At 38.1% G+C, this 23,626-nt stretch overlaps 1 protein-coding gene across 29 annotated transcripts in view; it reads left to right on the forward strand.

Moving 5' to 3' along the window:
• clasp2 (cytoplasmic linker associated protein 2) overlaps positions 1–23,626 on the forward strand; it is a 320,784-nt gene that overhangs the window by 223,841 nt on the left and 73,317 nt on the right. For 19 of the 29 annotated variants that reach the window (XM_043688884.1, XM_043688883.1, XM_043688861.1 and 16 more), the window contains 3 exons: positions 2,725–2,727; positions 16,807–16,970; positions 21,696–21,774. In XM_043688884.1, the coding sequence (XP_043544819.1) occupies positions 2,725–2,727; positions 16,807–16,970; positions 21,696–21,774 (246 nt within the window). The remainder of the gene's footprint in view (positions 1–2,724; positions 2,728–16,806; positions 16,971–21,695; positions 21,775–23,626) is intronic. The other 10 variants (XM_043688864.1, XM_043688871.1, XM_043688888.1 and 7 more) reach the window with 1 other exon arrangement.

The following is a 23,626-nucleotide window of genomic DNA, read 5'->3' on the forward strand; positions in this document are numbered from 1 at the left end:
GATATTTTGTTTGAAGCAATACCTTTGAAAGCAACTTGCCGCTTTTAAACTGTTTTGAATTCTGAATATTGTACAGACTTAACAGTACCTTTCCACATTTGCAACTTTGTTTTAAAGTCACATTTACAATGATGACCTCATTGTGAGTACATTGGTATTGAAACAACTGAGTACTGCTATTAGAAAATAAATGTGCTACAAAGACCATAAACTGGCCTGAAATTTTAAGTGAATCAGCAAGACAAACATCATTGCAGTTGCTCTAAACCAATGTGAATTATCTCTTGACTCTATAGCTTTCAGCACTGTGTTATGCCATTTTAAATTGTTTTTTGAATATAATCTGTGCTCACCTGAGCGTTCAGGTGGTTTCTGCCAGTGTTAAGCAATGTTCCAGTTAATTGATAGTAACTGTTGGTTATTTATCTCTTTTTTTTCTCATGAATCTCTCCTGAATTTCCTGCTCTTTCTTTTCTTAAAGAGTGGAGCCATGTTCCTCTCAGTTTCCCAACAACCTTTGATTTAAATCACAAATGCTGATTGGAAAAGTGAACTCGGCTATATAGACAAAATCTAGGTGCTTATCAATTTACACATTTTCTGTCAGGGATAACTGAATAGTGATTCAATTGGAAATTATGTTGATGTTTTTGTTTTCTCCCTCTTTGCAGTGCAATGGCATTGAGGACATTATAGTGGACTCTTCCTGTTCTGGCTCAGATTGAGTAACTTGTCCAAGTGGTAGGATACACTTGCAACCTCCCTGGAAATGCACCACAATAGCAGACAATAGTGTGTTGATTTATTTTGTTAACACACATGATGTTCTGTTGTTGAAATGGGAAGTTTTAGCATGTGATGTTTTGCTGCTTGACACAATCCCAATCTTTATTAAGATAATTACTTGACTTTATTATGTCAGTCCTATTTGATGCCTGGATATTTTCTAGACCAAAAGTCCCTCTTTCCTAGTAATTACAGAATCAGTGTTTTGCAGTATATAGAGTGTACTGGAATGAAAAAGCAAGTTGAATAGTGTACTTTTCTTTGGGTAGAAATAACAAATTGTCTTGAGTTTCAATATTGATATTTATTCATATGTTATTGTTTGTTTCTTTGGTGAAGGTGGGGTGAATGGTGGAGGATAAGAATTTGTGCAGCTGATACACTTTTTAACAAATCAAAAGGGAGGGCCATGTGAGTGACAACATGAGTTCTGTAATATCTCATTGACTATCTTTTGCTACTTCCTTTAATATCCTGTCTTACCATAAAGCAGTATTAATGTAGATATAAAAAATTGGAATATCATCTCAATGATGCTAAATGATAATAAATTAAAATTAGAATAAAAAGACAAGAGAATTCTGTAGCTATTCATTGGGAAATCTGTACTGAGATTTGGATAGTATATCCCAGGGACTGTCATTTTAGCTTCCTGGTAATTTACCAGAAGTTATATTTGATTGTAAAGATGCAAAGAGATTCTGTTTTCTCTCTCTGTTCTTTTTCAGAAGGTGTGAAAACTGTTTCAACTTTCCTCCTGGATAAATCCCATTCAAATCAAATAAACAGTTTAAATGGTGATCTACTTGCTATTGATGCTGGTGGCAAATATGCAGTATCAATACTTAATTGTTGGGGAATGTGTTTTTTTAATTCATAGGAAACTGTGGAGAAAAAGCAATTATACATTTTGCTAAGCTAAAATATCATCACAATGTTAAGTGAAATAGCGGTTGACTGTGAACTTGTTTTGCTGTGGATTGGAATGTCAACAAAAGGAAACAGCATTTTAACAATCTACATTTGACTGAACAAATTCAGTATTTGGGCGAACCATGTATTGTTTCCACAACATTGGCCCACGGAAGCTAGAACTTTCAGGGTGTAACTATCCCTGCTTCATCTATTAATACAGCTCTGTGCATGGGCAATCCACGTTAGTTCTCTTTCCCCAGTTTTTTAAGAAAAAGGTAGGAAGAGATACTTCGCCTGGTGTTTCATACATTAGTGTATAAATGCTGAAGTGCTCCAATGAAGCTCAGCAGCTGGTTGTTGAGAGTAATCATTCTGCCACTACTTCGGCCTTCCTAACAATGTCTTGGCTAAAATTAATAAGTTACATAGATGTCATAGCATGCTGTTGCTCTAATGTGCTCAATACTTTAAGATTTAAGTATAACTTTAGACTTTGACATTGATAAGGTTGTTTACTGAGGCCCAGTGAAAGTGGAAATAAAAAGAAAATGCAAATAAATATTTCACCTTTAAGTAGGAAAATGCTTAAAACTCCTTCATGTAGAAAGGGAAGATCCATAGGAAAGGGTTTTCAGGATGTGGCTGAAAGCTTGGGTGAGAGGCTGCTAGTCAGAGGGATTCTGGGAGAGATTTCCATTGTAAGGATATGCAAGGTATGGCTACCAGTAAAAAGGCAAAATAGGAAATGATACACTGAAGGCAGAGGTCAGACAAAACTGACCTCTGAGTCAGTTTGAAGTAGACAAGGGGTGAAGGGATTTCATAATGAATGAAAAGGAAATTTTTAAGTAAGTGCAATGCAATATAAAATGATTAGGTCCTGCATCAAACTTGTATATTTCAATGTGGTAAGAAAATTATTAAATATGCTTTCTTCCTCATAGGTCTTCTTATTGATGGCAACTAATTAGTCTGTTTATCTTTTTTTTTGCATGCAATCCCTTGTGTTGGAACTCTCAATAGAGAGTAAGTGTGTTTAGTATTTGTTGGAGCCTAACCTTTGCATGACAGAAATTAACCTTTGCATCCTACTGACCACAATTTCTGCCATCCAAGGAGCTTGCTTACTTTTTCAACATTTGCTGCATAAATATGAAGTAGAAGATAATTTTATTCTGAAATTGTGCACTGTGATAGACTAATGTACTGACATTGCTTGTCAAGTGCTTTAACTACGTTGTCTTTTTATGATGCTTGGCATAGCATTAGAGCACTGAATATTACTGTATGCTTGGATTCTATAAAATCACACAAGAGTCTTGACATCTAAAAAGGGTCAATCTCTGTCCTACCCCATCCAAAGCATGTTTAGTCTTTTAGCTTTTTTTTGTGCATTATCAAACCTTTTTGAAGCAAAGTGAAAGTCATACATTTCAAGCAGGTTCTTTAGGACTTCAAACATCCAGCTTTTTTTTTGACAGATCCACCCAATTGAATATTTTAATAATTTATGTACTTGTTATATAGTTACAGATTGTTTGTGCTTGCTGTCAGTTCTCAAATTTATAAAACAAGTACTCGAAATGTGACAGATCTCATTTGTTCAACAATATTTTGTTATTTCACTGGATTGTTGCAATGGGAATCTGTTATATATTCATTAACATGGTATCTAACTGAGAAATTATACATTAGAATGTATTTAACCATTATATTCCACATAGTCGTACAGACAGCAACGTCTATGGTAAGCCTATCTTTATTGTTTCCTTTAAAATCAGAAAGGGTCTTACAAATTGATTTTTAAAAAAACATTTAATGGTAATGACATATGGAAGTGCTGAAATAAGTTACTCTACCTTCGTCTCTGCAAGTACATTCCTGATAGTTTTCAAGACCCACTGTGTTTAGTAAGCTCACAGCTGTCTTACACAATTCAGTGATAGATATTTTTCATTAATCCCTCATTTGCCTAATTCTCAAGCAAAACACAATACAGAACAGATAATTTTACTAAAAGACCAAGTACTTAAAAGCCCAGTAAATTGTGTTGTCATTCTTCACATCCCTTTCCAAACAACATAAAAATACCTACATAAATTAGCAAAAATTAGTGTTCAAAATTTATTCAGCAACTTTTTAACAACGTTAATAGAAGGCAGAACTACAGTAGTGGTACTGCAACTTTCACACGGGTTTTTTAAAAAGACGATATCCTGAGAAAGAGCTCCTGTGAATTGAGTGGAAACAAGCCAGAATCTTTCCCTTTCTCCCACCTTCATTTTTTTTTCTTTCAACCTAATTTGCAAATTCTGATGGTTGCTACTTAGCCCTGTTTTGAAAATAGCCATTGTGTTCAGTGTGTACTGTTTGCCTTATAAGCTGTTGAGATGTCAGACTGTATGCAACCTGAGACACAGGGAGATTTTTACTGTAAGCCAGGATCATACTGGATAAATGTAAAGCAATTATTATGAATGGCATCGATAGTCTGATTCGTACGAGGCCCCCACATCCGCTCCACTTGCCTTTTTAACTAGTGGAAACATCTTCTCCACATTCAATCCATCCAGGCCTGTCAGTATTCTGTAAGCTTCATTGAGGATCCCCTCTCATCCTTCTAAACTCCATTGAGTAATCTTAAATAAAAGCAGCATTTTTTTCAATTAATCCATCCTTCTGCAAGTGACTGCTAATTTTATCCTAGATTGTCAATTTTTAAAATTTTCCCATCATTATGGTTAAACTGGTCTATTAGTGCTGTATCCTGATAGCATTTTTTGAACAAGACTGTAAAATTGTAATTCTGCAGTTCTCTCGTTCTACCCATGTATCTAAGTACAATTGAGCCAGTGCCTCAACAATTATCTTCTTTACTTCTCTCAGTACATTTGAATTCATCTGATGGTGATGCAGGCGGTTTTTCTAATGCCTCCTATTTTTAGTGTCTCAGTTGCCTCTTACTTCTCTAAGACGTCAACAAAATCCTTTCTTTGGTAAAGACAGATATGCAATATTTATTTACTACCTCAACCATGTTTTTTGTCTTCATGTGTAAGTCTCCATTTTGGTTGCTAATCAGAAGAACATAAGAAATAGAAGCAGTAATCAGTTCTTCTGCCACTCTAGCCTGCTGTGCCATTTGTTCAGATCATGGCTCAGCTACATTTTCCTGCCTGCATCCAATAATATTTGACTCTTCTGATGATTCATATTGGTGCCTGAAATATATTCAATGACCCAGCATCTGTTGCTTCCTGGAGTAGATGATTCAACAGATTAACAACCCTCTGAGAGAAGGAAATACTCCCTCATCTTTACCTTAAATGGAAAATATCATTGTAAAACTATTAATTCTAGATTGTCCCCAGGATGAGAGATTATTTTGTCATGACTTTTCAAGCAGCCTCAAAATATGATATATTTCAATGAGTCACTTCTGATTCTTAACTCCAATGAGTATAGGTCTAATCTTTCTAATAACGCAATCTCCTCATCCCAGGAAATAATCTAATGAATCCTCTTTGAACTGTCTTCAATGCCAGGATATTTCTTCTTGCATATGGAGATCAGTACTCTTGCTTTGGTTTCATAAGAGTCTCTGAACACTTCCTTTTACCCTGTAACTTCATTGCAATAAGTGTCAATATTCCACTTGTTTTCCTGATTACTTGTTTTAGCTATATGTCATGATGTGGAGGTGCCGATGTTGGACTGGGATGCAGAAAGTTAAAGATCGCCAACACCAGATTATAGTCCAATAGGTTTATTTGAAAGTACAAGCTTTTGGAGCACTGCTCCTTTGTCAGGTAGCTAGTGGAGCAGCATAAGACACAGGATTTCAACAGTCAGGGACATTTGGCCTCACATCATCGGGTGACCATAATCCAAGGCAGACTTTGTTGCATATCTCAAAGCAGAGTGGCCGAGCAGAGCTGATAGCCAAGTTTGGTACCCATGGGGATAGCCTCTACCAGGACTTTGGGTTCATTTCATAGTACAGGTGACCCCCCCACCCACCCCTACAATATACTCTCTCTCTCTCTCTCTCTCACTCTCTCAATCTCTCACACACACGCACACTGTTACATACTCACACAGACTCTTTCTCATATACATGCTCTTTCTCAGGGGCACACACCCCCACGCTCTCACCCATGCACACACCCTCTCACATGCGTATATTCCATCACACCCGGGCGCACACTCACACTCTCTCCCTCTCTCTCTTACACATGCACTCTCACTTACACATGCACTCTCACTCTCTCCCTCTCTCACATGCACACACACCACACACACAAGTGTAGGGGGTGAATTTTGAATTTGCACAATTGTATTTGCAAAGACATTCTATTTTGTTCAAATTGTCTATAGGCAGTCAATCCACGTGACATTTTATAAATTCCTACTTCGGAAATAGAACCAGCCTGACTCAAGATTGGAATACATACAGACTCTAACCTCACACCTTTTAATGCATTGCCTGAGATGAGAAGTCACTTTTTTATATAAAACTTAAAGTTATCTCAGGAATGTGACTTGAAAGAAGTTCAAGTAGTGTTTGTACTGTTAGCAAATTTGCTTCAATACACACTGTCCCTTAACATGATTAATGTAGATTTTAAATAGCACTGATTCATTTGGCACTACATTACAGTTCACCCACCTGAAAATGGCCCATTTTATCCCATTAAAAATCACACAACACCAAGTTATAGTCCAACAGGTTTATTTGAAGCACTAGCTTTTGGAGCCTTGCTCCTTCATCAGATGGTTGTGGATGCAACCACCTGATGAAGGAGCAGTGCCCTGAATGCTAGTTCTTCCAAATAAACCTGTTGGACTACAACCTGGTGTTGTGTGATTTTTACCTTTTGTATACCCCAGTCCAGCACTGGCATCTCCAAATCCAAACCATTTTATCCTAGTCCTGTTTCATATTAGTGAATCTTCTGTCCATGATTTAGAGATATGGATTTGTATCTTTCATATTTACCCACATACTGTACCCCTGCTGCATGCATGTATATTCACACAAGCACTTTTCTTGAACTTGATGCTGCATTTGCAGTTTTTCAGTCCAATGTGACTACTCCAGAATCCAGGGAATTTCGGAAGATTACAACCAATGCATCTAGGATATATATGACAATCAATCGGAAGGTTGGGTGTGTGGGGGAATAGCACTGTTAGTCAAGGGTAGGACTTATGCAATATTTAGAGATGGGAGATCAGAACATACAATCAGTTCGATAAAGATGGAATGCAATCACCTGTGAAAGTGGTTTCCAAGACCTCTAACAGTAATCTTGATGTAGGACAAAGTAAAGAGGAAGAAATATTGGGTGCTTGGGATAAAGGGGCAGAAATATTCCGCGTGACTTTCCTTGAAACTGATTTTAAAAAAAATAAGTTTACAGAATACTCAAGGTTATCTCTTAGAGCAGCACACTCTGAAACCAACCAGAGAACAGTATATATTAGGCATGGTATTGTGTAATGTGATCAGGATTAATTAATGACCTCAGAATGAAGGCACATCTGGGCAGCAGCAAACACAGTATGATTGAATTTTACATTAAGTTTGCAAAGAGTTAATGATTCTAAGTCTTGTAATTCAAACTAAAATAAAGACAACTATATGGGCATGAAAGCTGAGCTAGCTCAAATGAACTAGAATACTGGACAAGAGGATGGATCGCTAGAAACACAGTGGCAGACATTTCAGGAGATATGAAAATGTCCTGAATAACTATGTTCCTGTGATAGTCCATGCTTTTGAATGTTCTCTCATTGTAGGAGGTTAACTGAAAATGTTAGGAAAGGAAAGTGTCAAAAGAAAACATAATAGTGTGCCAAGGTAAATAGCTGGTCAGATAACTGACCAGAATGTAAAGAATAGCAGAGAATGATCACAGTGTTAATCAGGAGGAAGGAATTATAGAGTCTGAGAGGAAGCTAGCTTACCACGAGTTTAAACAGGCAGCTCTAACCATCTAACCTTGACGTTAAGTAGCATTATCATCTCTGAAGTCTCTACTATCAGCATTCCTAGGGTTACCATTGACCAGGAATTGAACTGCACTAGCAGGTCAAAGGCTAAGAATCCTGCAGAATGTAATTCCTCTCCTGACTCCACAAATCATGTTTAATCAAATTTTGAGTTCTCATTGGGTATGAAAGTAATATATTAGCATGCGTAGAATATGTGCTTGGTGACAGAAAACAAAACGTGCATAAATGGGTCTTTGCTTGATTGGCAGCATAAAATTAGCGAAGTCCTGCATGGGTCTGTGCTGAAGCCGCAGCTTTTTACAATATATATTGATGACTTAGATGAGAGAAGCAAAAGCACAGCTAAATTCACAGATGACAGAGGGATAGGTAGCAAAGTATGATGTGAAGAAGACAAAAGGTGATTGCAGACAGATATAGGTGTTTACGTGTAGGTAAAGATTTCGCAGATGTATTTTGCGATATACTGTGGAAAGTTATGAAGTTCACTTTGGCAAGAAGAATAAAAAAGCAGAATATTACATAAGCACAGAACAACTGTGAGATTCTGAGCTGCAGAGGGATTTACCTTCAAAATGTTTGTCACTGCTACTCTGCCATTTTATCTTTTAATCTATTTTCCCAGTCCACTGTAGTCAATTCTATCTCCTATCATTGATATTGCCTTTATTTAAGTCACTTAACTTCAAGTCTACCTTTCTTATCCTAAAACCAAATATGAAACTCTGTCACATTAAATTCACTCTCTTCATAAGTGGATCCATTAGTAGAGATCATCCGTTGCTCCTATTTTAATATCAGGTTTAAAATAACTTCTTCCTTTGTAAGGTTTTGGAGTTTACTTTAACTTTGATTGTAATACCTACATCAATGTAGACTGAGTTTAAGAGAGCTAATCTAAAAGTAGTGGTCCTAACTAATTAAACGATCCATTGCAGATACAAATGTGTTTCACAAGTTTTACAGAGTTGACTAAGTTTATCGTAGCAAGTATTAATAACAACAAATACCTAAAAATTGCACGGTTTTCAGTCTCTCCACTTCACGATGTTCACTGGTTGACTGAGACAGGTCTCTTGTTTTGTACTGTTCATTGAAGTTCTCCTTTTGTTTTTGGTCATCCTTCTTATGCACCAAACCATTAAACGCCAGACCCTATTGAGCCTTGCTACACACTAACATCTGTATATTGTTAGTGGCATCCTCGCCATTTAATTCACGAACAGTGCCTGAATAGTACATAGTCAGTAAAACATTAAAGAACTGCGAATTTTGAAACAAAAACAGAAATTGTTGGAGAAACTCAGATCTGACAGTGGAGAATAGAGAGAAAGCAGAGTCAACATTTCAGATCCAGTGATCCTCCTTTAAAACTGAAGACCGGAGAGACACAGAATGTAAAGGCAAAGAAGTGATGCAACACCTCCACACCACACTTGGTGTGTTGTGTTCAGGTCCGAGCACCCTATTTAAGGAAGAATGTTAAAGCCATGGAGAGAGTGCAAAGGAGATTTACTAGAATGATGTCGTGAATTACAAAAGATTAGAGAAGTTTCAATTGTCAGCAAGAGAGCTAGGAGTGAGAATCTTGTTTACTCTGAGTTGTTAGGATTTGAAGTGTGCTCTCTGGGAGGTGTTTGAGAGAGATTTCAAACAAAGTTTCTAAAGAGAGCTGGATATATATTTGAAAATAATGAATTTAGAGGGCTGGAGAATAGGTCTAGGTAAGGGATAACCCTTTTGAGCCAATACAGGAAGGAGTCAAATGGTCTCTTTCTATATAATAAAATTCTATGATTCTATCCAATGATGCTGATAGTAGATTTCCTTTGGTTACAGTTGTTAGTCCTGAAATTATAAGCTATGTGTGAATCAAGCCTGTGGGCTTTTATGTATCAAGTTTCAATATATTTTTCTTATTTGTAAATTGTTCTTAAATAATCTGTAAATGACCAACAAAGTGAAGGGAAAGTTACTTGATCTTCCATGAGAACATTCTTAACTTCCACTTTGACTTTTTGGCTAATTGAACTTCACAACTTAAAATAGTAACCCAAAAGCCTTTGAGATGCTTCCAACATTTCCAAATCTTCTTGGCCTCAAACTCTGTCTCATATGTTTTGTTTATTGTAATGTAAAATGTAAGCCAGCCATTATTTACTTCCTTGATACTTTTATAGTTCTGATCGCCTTAGTATTTTACTGTAACTTGTGGTTTAGCTACATCAGTACCTGATTCTCATGGCCAGAGTCAATTGGGCTTACTTTGTGTAGAAAATTGCTTACCCTTTTCTCTCCATTTTGTTTGATTATTCAACCTACTTGAAATTATTTTAATATTCCTGATGATTATTTATTCTGCTTTTTATTTGTTTCATTGGATGTGAAAAACATTAGCAGCAGAACAATATTAAGGACTTAAGGGCAGCTAAATATGTCTGTTACAAATAAGGAATTATGCCTTCCAGAGTTTTGCCACAGTGTATTTTAGATGTGGTATTCTACAGTGTTCTACTTTGATGCTAGTTCATAAATTTTAGGTTACTAAAATAACAATATGTTTCGATAGTTTATCACGTAGTTGTCTTTAGCATTCTTATTTGGTACTCAGTGAATATTTCTGATTTTAAAGCTGAGGATGTTTCTGAAGTCCTTCTAAATATTCTACAGTGTTAAATGGATGATCCCTCAATATGTGTATTTAGTTGGCATTTGATCAATTTTTGTTACAGCGAAGTAGAGCATAGCTTTAATGTTATCTTTGCCAGATTCTAAAAATGTCATTTGAGCTGAAGTACTGTTCACCATTCTCTATTATGTGCCTTGTTGCTGGAACTCATGCCTATTTGCAGGATTTTGGCTCAGTTGATAGATTCCTGCATGTTGCTATTGTTTCCTTTGAGCCTTAATTCTTTGTGAATCTACGCCCTTATTTATTTCTTAATGTTGTAAGTCAGAAATGCTGTTTTGCAAACTTGCAAATAATGCTGAGTTGCAACTTGAGACAAGCAAACAAAGTCTTTCCAACATGACATTTGTTCCTTCTGTAAGCAAAGTTGGCAGCCTGAATGCCATGTTGAATTCTAAAGCTCCAGAAGGAAATATGTAAATATTTCAGATGTTTTCTTATCACTCTGTTCAAAAATGTTATGCACACCTCTTGAGCAGGTGGGACTTGAACCTGGGCCTCCTGGTTCAGAAATAGGGACACTACCACTGTACCTCAAAAGCCCTTCATGTAAATATTTCATTTGCCATTCTTGTATTGAATGCAATTGGACATTTTGAAATGAATTGCTTGTATTTAGCAGGTCACGGAGATACTTGGAGAAACAGCATTCAGCTAATCCAATTTCAGTGATTCATTCCTCCTGTTGCTACATCTATGTTTTTCACATTTATTCCAGGGTTTTCACCAGAACCATTTTACCTTGAGGGTGTTCACAATATTACAGTCCCTGTGATCCACCACACATTGTATACTAAATCCAATGGATGTTGGCTTGAAACAAACTTAAAGGTTTTAGACTTATTCATAAAATTCTACTTACCAAAGAAAATTTTACTTACCAAAGGTTATGCCAGATATTCTTTTATCAGGATTGTTGTAAAAAGGAAATCTGCCTCCTTATGGTGAAAAGTCTCATGTTCCAGTGGATGAAAGACTGAAAATACAATGTACATTTCAAATTGCAATTTAGAAAAGATATCCATTGAATTCATCCACTTTCATTGCATTTCAACAACGAATATGAATTAATGCTTTTTTTTAAAAAAAGGACAATTTTGTTGACTGTGGTGTCTTACTTACTAAAGAACCATGTTGATAATGCAGGGAAGTGTAACTGGACATAGCTCATCCAGCTCTCTGATTGGAATGTACTGCATTGAAGCTGTTTATGTTGCTGAGTTCATGCTGCTCAATGCACAACTTAGTCCTAAGTTTAGATAGTTGACAAATGGACTGAATAGCTGATTGTTCATTTTGATATAAGTACCTCATGATATGTGATGTGGTAAATACATATTATTCATAATAAAATGTGCAGTTGCATTCAATACAAGAATGTCAATGAATTATTTACATGGAGGGCTCTTCAGCAAGTTTCTCGACTTTCTCTACCAAAACTACCAATTTCTGGATGGATAAAGATAGAGGAGCAACTTGGTTCATCAGCCAATTATGCTTAGTTGTTCCTGTTATATGAGGTAATGGTTCTGAAGCGATAATTTTCATGACACATTAATTCCATCCATTCATCTGAAGTCACACAGCCTATGGGTAGAGGCAACGAGTTCTGCTCCAGCTTTGAGGGACAAGCTGTATTTTTGAGCTCCCTATGATCTAAGGCATTATACCTGATAAAGTAAAATTGTACTCATGCTGTCAAGCAATCAGGAGACAGTGAGGTCTGCAGATGCTGGAGATCAGAGTTGAATGTGTTGCTGGAAAAGCACAGCAGGTCAGGCAGCACCCTGATGAAGGGCTCCAGCCCGAAATGTCAATTTTCCTGCTCCTGGGATGCTGCCTGATCTGCTGTGCTCTTCCAACACACTGTCGAGCAATCAATCTAGTTATGTGAAACAATGCCCCTTCAATCAATACTTTATAGTGGTGTATACTCTACCTCTAATTATGAGATAAATCCAAGACAAAGAAGGATTAGTGGCAGGAACACCTTCACTCAGCATACTTTGTAGAGGTTAGCAAATACCTCAAGGTAGCAGAAATAGTTATCTGGAGTACGTCCCATGGTTCTCACTGCAGAAATGATAGTCCTGTCTCCAGTATTGCATTGCAGATGTGGGTATTGGACTGTTCAATGATTCCATTACCACAATTATGTGAAAATATACTGGCCTGGATCTTTTGATCAGCAACAGAAAAGTCTCTGCTACTGACTGTTTTAATTAGATTAGATTAGATTAGATTAGATTACTTACAGTGTGGAAACAGGCCCTTCGGCCCAACAAGTCCACACCGACCCGCCGAAGCGCAACCCACCCATACCCCTACATTTACCACTTACCTAACACTACGGGCAATTTAGCATGGCCAATTCACCTGACCCTGCACATCTTTGGACTGTGGGAGGAAAACGGAGCACCCGGAGGAAACCCACGCAGACACGGGGAGAACGTGCAAACTCCACACAGTCAGTCGCCTGAGGCGGGTATTGAACCCGGGTCTCTGGCGCTGTGAGGCAGCAGTGCTAACCACTGTGCCACCGTGCCGCCCACTGGCCACTTAATCTGGCCACTTTGTATTTTCTGCTCGGGCCTTTGTGTCTCTCCATACCAACTCTGGAGAGTTTAGAGGCCTATGTTGCAAGAATAATTCCAATGAAGCCATGCCTCCTTTTCCATTATGAATTGAAGACACACCCATTAAAAACTGTTTTCACTTCATTGAATTTGTTTGTTTGTAATGAAGTTGTCAGCCCTGACGTTGGACCATTGACCATGCTTACCACATCCTCAATATCACAAAAATGGATGTTGAAAGTACTTTGAATTGTTATATCTTTGAGGAAGAAATCTTTTTACAGATATACTCCTGTACTCCTATACTTTGTGACAATATGAAGGTGATCCTTTTTGTAGTCTGGAAGTTTTTGTAGTATTTGACTCACTTTTGTTGTCTAAACTTGCAGCATATTTCATCAAGCTAGAAATATCTCTTATATTTATTACCTTTATGATAGGCAAAATGAATGGAAATTATGAAAGAACATAAATTACCTGTTTGGTAGGAATGTTTAGCTGTTATAAATAAACATCTCTCTTAACTTGTACCTGTATCCTACTAAGTCCTGTGTTCAGTTGTGATCGTGAGTATTTATTTTAATTATTGCATTCATATTTATATTTTTGAATTTTTGCATGTGGCCTCCTGTGATGAGAAATATTGCACAGGATAAACAGAAATAAGTCATTTCTGCTGTCTACGTACCTAATGTATGCTTTTCCCTATCCCTTAATTGTTCCATTTTATCTTTCTTCATCAATGGAGTTTTACTCATGTTTAGTTTGTTCTTTCCTCTGAGAAGAAAATCTTTGCAAAATGTAAATATATACTTACAAATAGTTAGTGTGCACCACTTGTTTGCCAATACTATCAATTTTTAAAGTTCTAACTCAAATCCTCAAAAAGCTGTTAAGCAATCTATTAACATTTTTTTCATTATACTTACGTCCTTTCTTATTACAAAATTAAAATGAATTATATTATGGTCACTATTTCTGAAATAAAAATTAGGGGACATTTATTCACCCCGGTTCATGCTAGATAATCATACTGTTGGAATTTCTTTCCTTTTATCTTCATTCCAACTAATATGAGTGGTTGAAATCCTCCTTGATTAATCCATTTCTTTTTACTCTATTTCTAATTTGCCTATATATATCTTATTGTACTCCCTTTCAAAATTAGGTGCATTTGATTTTTATTTCTTATCTTGAACCATAGGGTTTCTGTTCTTGTTTTGCTGATAACTGTCTTTTTTTTCTGTTATCCCAAATAAATGAAGCTTTCTCCATCCCCTATTTTTTCCTTTTTATCCTTTTTTAAATATATTGTCGACTGCAATGTTTGATTACAGCCCTGATTATTCTGTAGCCATCAAAAATCCAGTTGCTCCCAAAGCATGATTGTGCCCAGCTTCCCTGTTTAATTACAGACACTGTAGATATTTCTCAACAGACATGTTCATTATTTTAATAAGATTTCCACTCATTGCCCTCCATCATTGTATTATTTCCTCTTCTCCCTATCCATTTTGTTCACATTTAGGCTGCTTAGGTGGAATTGGAAGAGATCATATGGCATCATATGTTAGGTCTGCAACAAATCTTTGTTCAAAAGATATTGTTCTTTTCATTATCAGTTCACTCAGTATGTAGAAAATGCTAATTTTCATATTCTAAGAATGAATTTACCTCACCAGCTGAATAATGTTGCTGCTTTCCTTCTCTTCACATTCCCAAAGTTAACTTAATACTTGACCAAGTTAGTTAGAAAATGAGTGAAAATGAAAAACTCAATTTGTAAAAAGATGAAGTGATTATTAGTTGGGCAGTTTGTGTGATTGCACAAGCATTTTGCTGTTTGGTAGAACTGGGGTTCACATTTCTTCTGATTTATCCAGATCACTTTCATTTGGTCGTCTGAGTTTATGAAAGTAATTTAGGGACTGAATTCCATGGTATTAAAATATGTTTGCTTTGTAATGTTCTGCCATACTGAATGTTGGGTCATTGGTAACCACTTAGTCTTAATAAACATTCAGTATTAACTATGTATTCAAAGGCATGTACAGGTACTTGGCCAAGAAAGAATGGTGAAAAATTGAGGGCCATTAAAGTTGAGTTTGGAATTTCTTTTGGCTTTGAATACATCATGAAAATTTTCCAAGTTCTATATATAAATTTTATATCTTGTCTTAATGCTCTGACAAATTATACAATGCTGTCACTGTTGTTGCATGCTCAAACAGATCATTTCAATGATTTATGGGTGCACTGCATTATATTTTATATTATTCTTCCATTTTCTATTTGATTTACTTTTCTGTCCAATGTTCACAATCATTCATGTATCTTTTAAGCTCTATCATGTTCCCATCTCTCCCTTTCAATGAATAACTAATTGTTTTCAGAATAATCCGATATTTGGATCACCAGTCACAGAATGTTGTACTATTTCTATGTAACTGCTATTGTTCTGCTAGTAATGGTACTTCAAAACATTTGTGCAGTTTTTCCTTCAACTATGTCTTTTAAAATGTACAAAATAAGCCCATGCAATCAGCAATGTAATCTCATTTCCATCTCATTTTGATGATGCATAATGCATAAAAACACAGATTCAGGTTTATTCCTGTGCAATTAAATTGAGTGGCTGTGGGTGCAAGTTATTTGTATTTAACTGTAAATGTCATGGCTAATCAACTTGTGTAACAGATCTGTTAGAAATATTTTTCTTTCATTAAACAAATCCACTGACTATAAATATTGCACAACCACGCAGAAGATAGCTTTTTTTTTTGTCAGACTTTCCCATGCAAGAAAATATAGAGAGATTTTCAATTAGGTGGTAAAATCTACTACAGATCCAAGCCCAGCAACATAGTGTGCATGCTTCCCAGCTGGCTAACCTGCCCTGTTGCTCAGCAGCAGTTGTGTGCTTTGCTTCTTTCTTAATTTTAACTAAATGCTGTACTAAGTTTAAAAAATTCCCACATGTTCAGACTGATTGAGACACTTAAACAATTAAAATCCTCACCATTCATTGGTCTATGCTGAGTTGGTTGATCTGGACCAGATTGATGGTAGAATATAATTAACTTCAGCACAGCCAGAAGGGGGAGTGGAAGGACTAGTCCTTGGATATGGCTTGACCTCTGCTGGAAATGCATATTTTTGATTACTGGGTTGTGGGGGCTAACCATGTTGCCTCATGCTGTCAAATTGCCTACTTTCAGGCTTAGACTGGAATTGTTACTATTTTGGTTAAGACCCTGGACTGAAACCTGTGCCATCACATTAACAGGGTCTTTAGAGGGAGGAAAAGAAGTTAGTTTCCAGAATGTAAAAAAAGTTCCCTATAACTGCCAAAATATATTGGGTATTTTTTAAACTTGGTTTTGCACCATGCTACACTTAATGCATGAATGCAGAATCATGCATGTGAAACTATGTGTTGAAGTGGTCTCAGGTCTGCATGGCTTTCATGCTAATATCAGAACTGCCACTGTAATGACATTACTCAGTCTGAACCACTTTGTGTCATGGTTATTGAATAAGACAAATGAGAAGCACATTTCAGATTTAAACTAACAAATTGGGAAAGAATTTTCTTAGCATCAGAAAAATGTTGTAAAGGTTTCCTAAATATTGCAATTGCATGAAGATTGAGGCTAATAATATTTGAGAATTTAAAAATAGGTACAGACGTTGTATAGTATACATGCAAGTTTGCTTAGTTTTTGCTTGTTTGCAAACATTGGCATTTGGTGAATTCATACAAATTGCTAAAGTATAAAACTTGCTGCAAAAGCATGATTCTTAATATGTCGATATTTTTAGGTTTTCAGTATGTTTTTGGAAACACTGGTCGACTTTATTCATGTTCATAAGGAAGATCTTCAAGACTGGCTGTTTGTTTTATTAACTCAACTATTGAAGAAAATGGGTGCTGATTTGCTTGGTTCTGTACAGGCAAAGGTACAGAAAGCACTTGATATTGCAAGGTCAGTATTATGTGGCAAATGTCACAGGTTTATTCTCAATATCACCTGTTTTTAAACAACATTGGACTTATTTAGTGTAATTATATGTAGTTTAGTAATTCATGTTGATTTTTCGTTAAATTCTGTACATTTCGAAACTTACACCCTTTATTCCTTTTGTCTCACATTCATATTAGAAATTCAAGTGGTTGTTTCATACGGCAAGAAATTCAGAAATAGAAAATGAAACAGCTCAATAGTAAATGTGTATTCTGCATTTGAACCAAATTGTGTTGGGCAGTGTGGGGCAGACCATACACAATCTCATCACCTCTGGAGATCTCCCACCCACAACTTCCAACCTCATGGTTCTGGAACCTGCTCCGTCCAATCTAACTCCTTCCCAAGATCCACAAGCCTGACCACCCTGGCTGACCCATTGTCTCAGCCTGCTCCTGCCCCACCGAACTCATCTCCACCTACCTCAATACTGTCCTATTTCCCCCCCCCTCCCCCCAGTGCAGGAACTCCCCACATACATCCGAGACACCACCCTTGCCCTCCACCTCCAAGACTTATATTTCCCTGGCTCCCAACGCCTCATCTTCACCATGGACATCCAATCCCTCTATACCACCATCTGCCATGACCAGGGCCTCCAAGCCCTCCGTTTCTTCCTCTTCCAACGTCCCAACCAATACCCTTCCACTGACACGCTCATTCATTTGGCTGAACTGGTCCTCACCCTCAACAATTTCTCCTTCCAATCCTCCCACTTCCTCCAGACGAAAGGGATAGCCATGGGCCCCAGCTATGCCTGTCTCTTTGGCTATGTAGAACAGTCCATCTTCTGTAGTTACAATGGCACCACTCCCCGCCTCTTCCTCTGCTACATTGAAGACTGCATCGGTGCCACCTTGTGCTCCCAAGAGGAGGTTGAGCAGTTCATCAACTTCACCAATACATTCCACCCTGACCTTAAATTTACCTGGACCATCTTTGACACCTCCCTCCCCTTCCTCGACCTCCATCTCCATTAATGATGACCAACTACACTGACTTTTTTTTTTTTTACAAACACACCGACTCCCACAGCTACCTGGATTACACGTCTTCTCACGCTACCTCCTGCAAAAATGATATCCCATATTCCCTCCGCCTCTGCAGTATCTGCTCCCAGGAGGTCCAGTTCCACCACAGAACACACCAGAATGTAAAGACTGGAATTTCCCCTCCCATGTGGTTGAAAATGCCCTCCAACACATCTCATCCACGTCCAGTACCTCTGTCCTTCTGTAGCAAGGGCAGAAACCCCTCCACGGTCTTCACCTTCCATCCCAGCAACCTCCATGAATCGCATCATCTGACATTTCCGCCACCTACAAACGGACCCCACCACCAGGGATATATTTCCCTTCCCACCCCTATCCACTTTCCGCAAAAACCGTTCCGCCTGTGACTACCTGGTCAGGTCCACGCCCCCCAACAAGCCACCCTCCCCTCCTGGCACTGCCCCTGCCACTGCAGGAATTGTAATTACACCTCCCCCCTCACCTCCATCCAAGTCCCCAAAGGAGCCTTCCATCAAAGATTTTCCTGCACTTCCACACGTCATTTATTGTATCCATTGCTCCCAATGTGGTCTCCTTTACGTTGGAGAGACTGGACGCCTTCTCGCAGAGGGCTTCAGGGAACATCTCCAGGTCACCCACACCAATCGACCCCACCGCCCCATGGCCGAACGTTTCAACTCTCCCTCCTACTCTACCAAGGACATGCAGGTCCTGGGCCTCCTCCATCATCACTCCCTCACCACCCGACGTCTGGAGGAAGAAAGCCTTATCTTCCGCCTCTGAACCCTTCAACCCCAGGGCATCAATGTGGACTTCACCAGTTTCCTCATTTTCCCCTCCCCCACCCTTACCCCAGTTCCAACCTTCCAGCTCAGCACCATCCTCATGACCTGTCCTACCTGCCAATCTTCCTTCCCACCTATTTGCTCCACCTCCTCTCTGACCTACCACCTTTATCCCCACCTCCATCCACCTATTGTACACTTAGCTACCTTCTCCCCAGCCTCCTTCCTGATGAAGGGCTCCTGGACGAAATGTCTATTTTCCTGCTCCTCGGATGCTGCCTGACCTGCTGTGCTTTTCCAGTACCATTTTAATCTTGACTCTGATCTCCAGCATCTACAGTCCTCACTTTTGCCATTTCTTTGTCAGTCTGGGCTAATTCATGCCAACAGTATCTACTCTGCATCTTAGTCCATATAGGGTCTTGCACGCAATTAAATAGAAAACACCAACTGATCGTTCTGTCTGATGGCCATAACCAAATGTTTAGAAGGGCTAGGAGTTTGCTGACACTAAATTACAGCATTTATACAGGATAAACATTTTGATTATGCTTGAAAGATATTACCTAGAATAGGATATCTAACAAAGATTTGGGAATTCACCCATATGACATGTATTTTTGGGCATCAAATGGCCTCTATAATGTCTAATTTGGTGAGGAGGAAATTCATTACTTTTACAAGCCAATCTGTGCTGCTATCTTGGTTCAGCACAACAAACAATCAACAAGAAGTTCTAATGTCCAAAACAGACTGGTGGTTCCAATCTGAGATACTGCTGCAAGATTGTTTTATCTCAAGCCAGCCAGTCTCATCTGGACTCAGGAAAAAATGAGTTTCAACGAACAGTGTAAGTTGTAAATATAGACTGAACAAAATGTAGAGCTAACAAGCCTTGATACTTTCAAACCCAATTACTCATTTGTCTCAACTTGATTGGCCCACTTTCTCACTGTGAATGTTGCAGCAGCCTAACTTTAAGTTAAGGTTCACAAGCAACTCTGTCGAGCTCACTCAGAGTGCGGCCTAATGCCCAATAGTGTGTGCAAAGTGGTTTCATCATTCAGCTGCAAGTATTTTTGTATTCCAATATCCATGTAGTTAATAAGACAACAAAACACTTTCAGAGATTTGCAGGGGTTTTATTGTAAATCTATACTTGAGCACAAACATCAATTTCAGCCTTTCCCTTTGGAAATTTTCCCTGTACAGAAACCAAGGACCCATGGGAAAAATGCAACTCCTTTCAAAATATCCCAAATTACCAAATTGCCCAGTTAACAAATAGCAAAAACTGCCCTCCAGGATCAGTGTAACAAGATGCAAAAATCAAAAACTGAAAAAAACAAGGGGGGCGGGAGGAGATTGGTGTTGGTGAGGGCAACAATGCATCCCATCCCCATAGTACCCACCTATCCTGAAGTGCATTAAAGGTATCGGTGGACAGTCTGCGTCCCTTTCCAAGGACACTGGCATGCGGACATAACTGAGGAAGAAAGTCAGGCAGTCTGGAATTATGGCCCCTCCAAGGCAAAGAACTTAGGTTTTTTTTTAAATAAAGAAATCCATCACCAAATTAACAAGTCACCCAACATCTAAGTACACTATTGCCTACCAGAGCCAATGTCACAATTATGAGAAATAAAAAAGGAGGGAAAGCAAAATATTCTTAGGAAGAAAACTTTTGTACTCTAACCCTGTTCTGCTGCACCCCACTCTCTTCCAATTACACTCTGATTTCAGTTTATAGAGAAAAAACACAAGCTTCTATTTTAAAACTGGCCTGAAGTTGTCAAAAACTGCTAGTCTCATTTGGAGCACATGATAGTGGTTACTTTGACAATTCAAACTTGACAATTTTGACATTGGGATTAAATCATGATCAGTTTTGCTGTTGCTAAAATTTCAACTTTCCCCAACAGCAATATAACTGATCTCATGTGGAAATTTCATAGTAACAGTTAAGTCCTTAGTTTTTTCAAGTTGAATTGGTATCAGTTTGATGTTTTATAGTTCAGACTTTAAATATCACTGAAAGGTTGTGATTGAAGTTCTTTTCTCGCACTCATCAGTGGTGAAAGCCTCCCGTGTTGCCAGGTAATTCAAAAAGAGCACAAGCTTTGAGCATAGGATCCTTGCAAACAAAAATTATATCCGCTTACTCAACCTGACCTTGCTTGCAAAACTCAACACAATGCATTTGAGCAGTTGAGCAGCATTCACTGATCTATCCTGAGTATTTTAACGGCTACATTTATAACCTGTCTCAGAAAATCAGCTCAGTGTGTAACATGGTTCATTGACACTTGCTGGAAGTGACATTAGTTCCTATGCAGGGATCTGTTCTCTGGAAAAAGAAATATGTCCTAGACTTGCACACTTCCTTAATTACCCAGAAGAATGAGGCACTTCTAATTTTCCATTACTTTTTCTGTGTTAACACCTGGATCATTCAGAGGCGACTTACGAACTAATCATTGCCCTTTCTCCTTTGATAAAAATTGTTGAGGCAGAAATTTGACTGATTTTCCTGATCAGTGCATGATGAATAGCTTTGTAACATGAATCACTTAATTTCCAAGAACAGCTCAGTACCAGCACTGTCCCAATTAGAATGTGGAATGATTGTTCGCTCATGGTTTCTTATCAGACAACACAATGTCACATTGAAAAGATTGAGAAATTCTTTAGAAACATCAAAATTCTGCCTATTAATGCAGGAATATAGGCAAATGTTTGCCCAGCAGCCTTAGAAACTGTTAATTATATTTTCAATGACCTCACAAAAAAGACAATTCTAAGATACGTGGTGTAATATGAATAAGCACTTCGCGTAAAGTTGAATAAAATTCAATGAGCTAACTATACTTTTAAATATTTATTTGCAGAGAGTCTTTCCCAAATGACCTGCAGTTCAGTATTTTAATGAGATTCACTGTTGATCAGACACAGACTCCAAACTTGAAGGTTAGTTGTGTATATGTAGAAACCAATATATTTAGCAACTCTAATCTTAAAGACTTACTTTGCGGAATGTGATCTTTTAGTTTCCCCTGTTTATTGGTTTCATGTTAATTAACTGCCACACTCCACTCATCAGTGGAAAAAATCTCATGCTTAGTTTTCAGTTGTTTTCTTTTACTGTGAATTCCTGATCTCTCGAAAATTTTGACAAAACCAGTTGTAAAACACAAGACTCCCTGTTTGACCCTGTTCACTTACAGAAAAAGGTTCATTGATTTAAAAAAAAATTATTCCTTGTGCCAATATGGAATCGTTTGCATTTTGTCTGGGATAAAAAACAATAAAATGATATAAGTGCAAAGTGCAACCTTTGGGGGAAAATAACTACTCCCAATTAAAAATTACTTCATTCCGGACAGGGGAATTCTAACCAGGACTGTTTATTTTAGAAAGTTGAACAAGATGCATAGGAGGCAGCAATGGTACAGTGATATTGTCACTGGAATAGTAATCCAGAGGTCCAGGTTCACCTTCCCATCTTGACAGCTGATGGAATTTAAATAATTAATAATTAAAGTTAGTACCTGTAGTGGTGACCATGAACCATCATTGATAGTTGCCTGATTCACTAATGTCCTTACTTCCATGTGACTCCAGATCCACAGCCAAGGTTTGAATCTTAAATGCCTTCTGAAATTATTTCAAAAGCTTTTGAGTTCTAATAAACTACAAAATCAAAAAGGAAGAGAACCAAACTGACTTAGCATTTGTATAGGTGTCAAAATCAAGTGTCATAAGACCCAGCCATGTCACCATTGCCAAATCCACCTACTGACATCTATTGACTTGTGCCAAAAATGATGGAGCTGTCCAACACAGTAGTCAAGCGACAACCTGACATGTCCTACTCACTCAGTCACACCTTAGAATGTTCCTGAACCACCATCACCCTACCTAGGTATATACTGTCGCCCCAGCAAGACAGATTCAGTGACACAGTGATATAATCAAAAGCGATATCTCAACATCGAATCTGTATCCCATAAAATCTCATGGCATCAGGATTAACCATCCAATTGATGAATCACTTTCCTCCATGTTGAACACCAGTTGGAAGAAGCATTGATGATGGCAAGAACGCAGAATGTAGTTTGGCTGGAGGACTTCAATGTCCATCACTAAAAGTGGCTTAGTAGTGACACCAATCACTGTTGACCAAGTCTTGAAAGACATAGCTGCTTGACTGAACTTACAACAGGTGGTGTGGGACCCAACAAAAGGTAGAAACCTACTTGACCTCAAACTCGCCAGGGTGTCACAGACAGTATCGGTCAGAGTGGCCATTGCACAATCCTTGTGGAGATGAAAGATGGTACCTCCTCTGTAACATAGAACCATACAGCGTAGTACAGGCCCTTCGGCCCTCAGTGTTGCGCTGACCTTTAGAACCAATCTGAAGCCCATCAATTCTACAGTGTTCCATTTTCATCCATATGTCTATCCAATGACCATGTAAATGCCCTTAAAGTTGGCCAGTCTACTACTGTTGTAGGCAGTGTGTTCCATGCCTACCTCTGACACCTGTCCTATATCTTTCACTCTTCAATCTAAAGCTCGGACCTCTCATGTTAGCCAGCACCATCTGAGGAAAAGGGCTCTCACTGTCCATCCTAAATAGCTCTCTGATTATCTTGTATGTCTCAATTAAGTTACCTCTTGACCTTCTCTCTAATGAAAACAGCCTCAAGTTCCTCAACCTTTCCTCATAAGACCTTCCAAACATACCAGGCAATCCTAGTAAATCTCCTCTGAGCCCTTTTCAAAGCTTCCGCATCCTTCCTACAAGGCAGTGGCC

The sequence above is a fragment of the Chiloscyllium plagiosum genome, chromosome 4 (genome assembly GCF_004010195.1).
Source record: "Chiloscyllium plagiosum isolate BGI_BamShark_2017 chromosome 4, ASM401019v2, whole genome shotgun sequence".
Classification (NCBI taxonomy): domain Eukaryota; kingdom Metazoa; phylum Chordata; class Chondrichthyes; order Orectolobiformes; family Hemiscylliidae; genus Chiloscyllium; species Chiloscyllium plagiosum.